At 34.1% G+C, this 5,530-nt stretch overlaps 1 protein-coding gene across 1 annotated transcript in view; it reads right to left on the minus strand.

Moving 5' to 3' along the window:
• The window catches only part of LOC106458963, an 89,201-nt gene that overhangs the window by 78,296 nt on the left and 5,375 nt on the right, over positions 1 to 5,530 (minus strand). The window contains exons 4-5 of the mRNA XM_013918533.2: positions 5,509 to 5,530; positions 4,641 to 4,773 (exon numbers count right to left, since the gene is read on the minus strand). Of these exons, the coding sequence (XP_013773987.2) occupies positions 4,641 to 4,773; positions 5,509 to 5,530 (155 nt within the window). The remainder of the gene's footprint in view (positions 1 to 4,640; positions 4,774 to 5,508) is intronic.

The following is a 5,530-nucleotide window of genomic DNA, read 5'->3' on the forward strand; positions in this document are numbered from 1 at the left end:
GCACGTCGCGTTGGTTATCTTTATAAGCGTGAAGAGAGTTTCTCGAAATTTCAGCTTACGCAACAATACTGACGATACACTAATGTTTACGTACACAGACGTATTGTTCACTCTTAAACTCGAGAATCTTCTACAACTTTAGTAAATAGACGGGAATTTCACAATACAAATTTAACAGTATAAGTTATGTATATTTCTAAATATAAATTTAACTTAAACAAACGTCGATATTAAAATAGATATATATATAATAGTAAATCCGTCACACTTTTAAGGGAAAAAGATTCAGGAAAGATTTTGACATATTTTCAACCTGCTTTGGATGAAAATTGATAATTATCCCAGGTTAGGTATGATTGAATCCATGTCGATGATTAACACTTTCTGCGTGCCAACCTTGTATCATATATCCCATGGATTGGGAGTCGCTAACTTGCATCCTTCCCAAACAGTATACATATACACACACACACACACACACACATTGCATCCCGTCAATAAAATTCGTACTTTGTCATTTTGCACCTGCCTGATATTTTACAAATGGTAGTGTTGTTGTTCATTCATACTTTGGGAAATACAGGTTACAAAAGAAATGTTATAATGGTCATAACCTCACATATTTACTTGGAACTGCTTACAAGACAAAAAAAGTTGCCCTTCATGTGAAATCTTCTAAATTTGATGAATTTCAACAAGCTGAACCACTTCAATGGTTGCCTACTGCTATATACCTCAAAAGCTTGAAATTCACCATTCCAAAGGAACTTGAGAAATTTCTTTCTCGGAAATTTTCTTATAACAGGAAAGTACACACAAGAATCATCTTTCAGGGTTTCACGTCTTGTCCAATCAATTTGACAAGATCTTTGTGGAGCAGCAACGAATGGTTAATGGAAATTGCTTGAACATATTTTTCTATGTATGTTAATGTGCCACATGTTTCGGAGTGCAGAAGTGTCAACTCTTATCAAGAGATTTGGACACTCTGAAAATTACAGCTTTTCACTTGAGCTTGAGACAACACTTTCAAATGCACTTCAACAGTCAACAGAGTTACTGCCAATCCAACTCATAAAAAACCCACCTGAGCCATCATTTAGATTTTAATAAGCTCACATCATCAGCCTTTAATACATACAGGTCATGGTATCATGCTTCAAGAAAGAGGCACTCTAATTGAGGAAGGTGATGATCCAGTTCTTGATAAACTAACAACAACCGATGTTCTTCAAGTTACCTTCTTAAAAAGAAGTAGAGAAAGATCATTGAAAATACAATACTCACAATATTTTCCTGAGTGTTATATTACACAGAAAAAGTTCCTTCATTTAATGTATGCAGATGTACCTGCACAGAAAGAGGAACTTCGATGGGTATTTGTACAAATGCGTAGTGCAAAATCAGGCCAGAAAGGATTGGGACGGGCCAGCTATATCTCTGCCACTGGAGACAATCCAGCGAAAACTACAATGATTGACTATTATCCGGTCTTCAACTATCCAAAGAAGTGGGTCAGAAGTATGTCATAACCACCTTTAATCTTGTCATTTGTATAAAGGCGTATCCAAATATCTGGAGGAGTCCAGAAAGGTATAGCAACCACATCATGATGATCAGTTCCTTCCATGTGATGTGCACTTATTTCAAAATGAGTGGCACTGGACTTTCAGATGTACTAACAGAAGTGGGTCTCATAACTTCTGGGTCACTTCATGGTGTGTTATCTGGTAAACAATACAACAGGGCCATGAAATGCCATAAAATACTGCCCGGAGTGTTTGAAAGGTTGCTTCTGCAAGTATTTCTATCAACAATGCTAGGATCAGCTAATGTCAAATCTGCAAAAAGAGTCACAGAAAATTCTTGTCAGCCTATTGGATTCTCCATTAAAGCAAGTACTCACATCTGTATTGAAAGATAAAATAGTAAAATCTTATATCCAAGAATGTTGCGAGTTCAGGTCTGATGTTGTTAAAGGAAAACTCGGATGTCCTATACGGACTATGTTTAGCTGATGTTTAAACACGTTTAAGCATTCAAGACGGACAGCTACCCAATGTATATTTACTGTCTGTACCTGATGGCTGATTTTTTTCTATAGTTTGAATGAATATAATTATTCGTGGTACGTTACCTTATTCTCAGTATTCCTAAAGAAACACACCCTGGTGCTACAGAACTGATGAAAGGTGGAGCATTCAGTGTGGCTAGCTCAATAGTGCAAGGGAACAGATAGACAGTGGATAAAACCATCGTAGAAACGTTCATGAAACATGCTAAGTCTCACGGTGGTACAGGTGGATGTTGAGCCAACCTAACTGGACTTCTCAATAATTTCATGGCTTATTAGCAGCAGGTAAAAACAACATATGAAAGAGCTCAATTTGTAGATGTCTCATTCTCTAAGGCGGATATGTTGTTTGATTTACAAGATGGAAGAAAATATAAAGAGCTCAGACCAGCAGAAATTCAAAAAATGAGAGAACAGTCACCGGAACCATGAAGGCAGTAATTAGCTTTCTAAACGCATTCAATGTTCCAGACCATAATAAACTTTACAACATTTGTTTAGGCGTTCTAGCTCCAGCTAATATTGAGAAGGAAGTCATGTCAGCTGAAGTGGTCGAAAGCCAAGCCAAGAATAACTTCATCTTTGAGAGACTTGAAAACAAAGACCGCTTCTTTGAACCAGTGAAAAAATATAAACCGAAAACTCTTGATTGCATGAACAAATCTATGAAACATGTGTCATATAGTTGTCATATTTAGCACAGACATATACAAAACATTCTCAGTTAAGGAGAGGAATGTGAGAGACGTGGGTATGGTGAGAAGTTGATCGTAAAGGATAACTAGTAAAGAAACCTATCAACTTGAAAACGTTTCTGTTGAATGGCGAGAATAGGTTACAACTGGTTCAACTCCTTTAGGATGCATTGAATGATGATGACTTTGCATAAAAGTTAGCAAAAACAAAAGTGATTGCAGTCGTCGAAGATCATGCACATTTGCTGAAAACATATAATGGAAAGACAACACAGAAAACAGTAATACCTTCTTTGTTCTCAACTCAGGAAGAAACCAATATACGAATAATTATTTGCTACATATATGATCAATAAAATGAATATGAAGCTGTGCGAATTAGAAGTCCGGATGGCGATGTTTTCTTCACTGTGCATTGAACCTTGACAATAACTCTAATGTTTCACACAAGACTGACAAGAAAAAAAGACTCATAAATATAACAGAACTTACACGTGACCATGGTCAAGAGCTTTGTACTACTGTGATGGCTTTACATGCCTTAACACATTGTGACACAACAAATGCGTTCAAAGGTATAGGCAAAGGGCGGCAAATTAAAGTCCTCCATAATATGCCAGCATTCCAACCAGTTATCGCTATCCTAGGGAGCTTTTGAATTATTCCTGACAACTTGCAGACAAGTTTAGAATAATTTACATGCACCTTGTATGGCAAACCTTGCTACAAATATATTGATGATTTGTGTTTTGCCTCTCTTAAGGAGAAATGTGGTGGACCTGATGGAACTCTTAGTTTTGGCGGGAATATTTACCTTACTAAGCTACTTCCTTGTGTGAAAGTGTTGACTCAATACATCAGAGGTGCTAATTATAAGGTTACTATTTGGAAGCGAGCGAATATTCCAAAATCAGATTTTCCCAGTCCATGGCTAGATAATCAAAGATGAAAAACTCGAACCCTTGTAGTTTGAAGGAGACATTTTACGACGGGACAACGGCAGACGTGGAATTTAACACTGACTTCGAAACTGACCATTCAGAAGGCTCTTGTGATTCAGATGATGATGATGATGATGCAACAGCTTCAGATGATAACTTTATGTTGGATGATGTTGATAGTGAAATGTTATAACTTGTTTTATCTTCTCTATATAGCTATCGCACTTTCAAATTATTTAACTTTATAAAGTAAGAAGGTTTCTTGAGTCATTTAATAATTCGGTAAGTAGACTATTTTGTATTTTTTAAGTTCACTTAATGCACTGTTTTGGCTAAAATACCAACTTTTGTATTTTAAATTCGTTTTACCAATCGTTATTTGTATTTGGACGAACGTTGTTTGTGTACAAACGATGGCAAAAGAATTTATTGGTTGAGTACTTCGAAGCTTACTGGAGAAGTGTGTTCACACTCTGTATCAAAATGTTAACAAGATTCTCAGAAGGATACTGCTAGACCACCGATACAGAACTCGCAACAAAAGCCATTGACTATTTGAGGTTTAATGCACAATGCAAGTTATGTCATGTATTATCAAAATTATTACCAAAAAAATTAATTATATCTCACAAAGCAGCTCTGGTAAACGTTTCCAATTAATAATATAAGAATTCAAGTCTTGATTTATCTATTTCTAACTTTTTTTAAAGGATGGTTTTTAGGTTTTTTCTGATCATTTGACTTTATAACTTAAATATTTACTGTAAGATAAGAATATACGGATTGAAGAATAACTAAAGATTATATTCTAAGTTATTCTATTTTTAACAATTGTTAAATGGACTGAATAAGAAGGTAAGGTTAGCAAAATATGATAGGTTTAATACTAATGTCTTCTGACAAGTATAATTACTAATGTTTTATTCTTACCTGTTTTGGAAAAGCACGATACCTTGAAATCAGTTTTCTAAAGTCTTCAGCGGTATCAAACTTCATAGCATTGTTCACTGTAGTTTCCAAGTCCAGCTGTACTCCTTCTAAACGATTAATAGGGAAAAAATACCTGAAAAAAAACATAGACATTATTTTACTATCTCCAAACTGTGTACTATATGCAATTTCAACTTAATTTAATTGCAATATGCAAACGCTTCAATATGAGAAAAAACAAACATGAACAATATAATAATATTTTATACATTTTATAGAACCTCCAATTTACCGAAGATAATGATGTCAAATATGTGAATTGTAAACAAAATTATGAAAACTTTATTTATTTTTGGATTAGAAAACTTGATGTTCACAATAAGTTTAAATCCACATATATTTGAAGTACACTTTTATTACGTTTTCTGAAATTTCGGGCATTTTATCAGACTAAACTTTTAATAAAGTTATAAAGAGTCAAGTTTGGTAGAAGTGTTAAAAAAATTAAGAAATGTTTGAAACATATTGTTGTAGTTTTGTGTGTGTGTCTGCACACGTGTGTAACTGATTTAATAATAGCGAATAAATATTCTTAAGCATGTTTAAAAATGTGGATTAACAAAAGTTGGAGGAGTATTACAAAATTCAAAAACAAAATGTTACAAAACCAATAGAGCTATTATTTTTTTATTCGGGAACACTTCTGATAACATAAACTTTTATATAATCAGATTACCAGAATGTTTGTTTTTGTTGGTTTTTTTTTAGTAATCTAATTGTATGTTACACTATGTTTGACAAGGTTCAACACAATTCCTGAATACTATATGTAAAATACATGTTTTATTCAACATCATTCCGATCTTACCCTGAAAATTTCATACCGTCAA

Source organism: Limulus polyphemus, unplaced genomic scaffold, assembly GCF_000517525.1.
Source record: "Limulus polyphemus unplaced genomic scaffold, Limulus_polyphemus-2.1.2 Scaffold538, whole genome shotgun sequence".
Taxonomy (NCBI): Eukaryota; Metazoa; Arthropoda; class Merostomata; order Xiphosura; family Limulidae; genus Limulus; species Limulus polyphemus.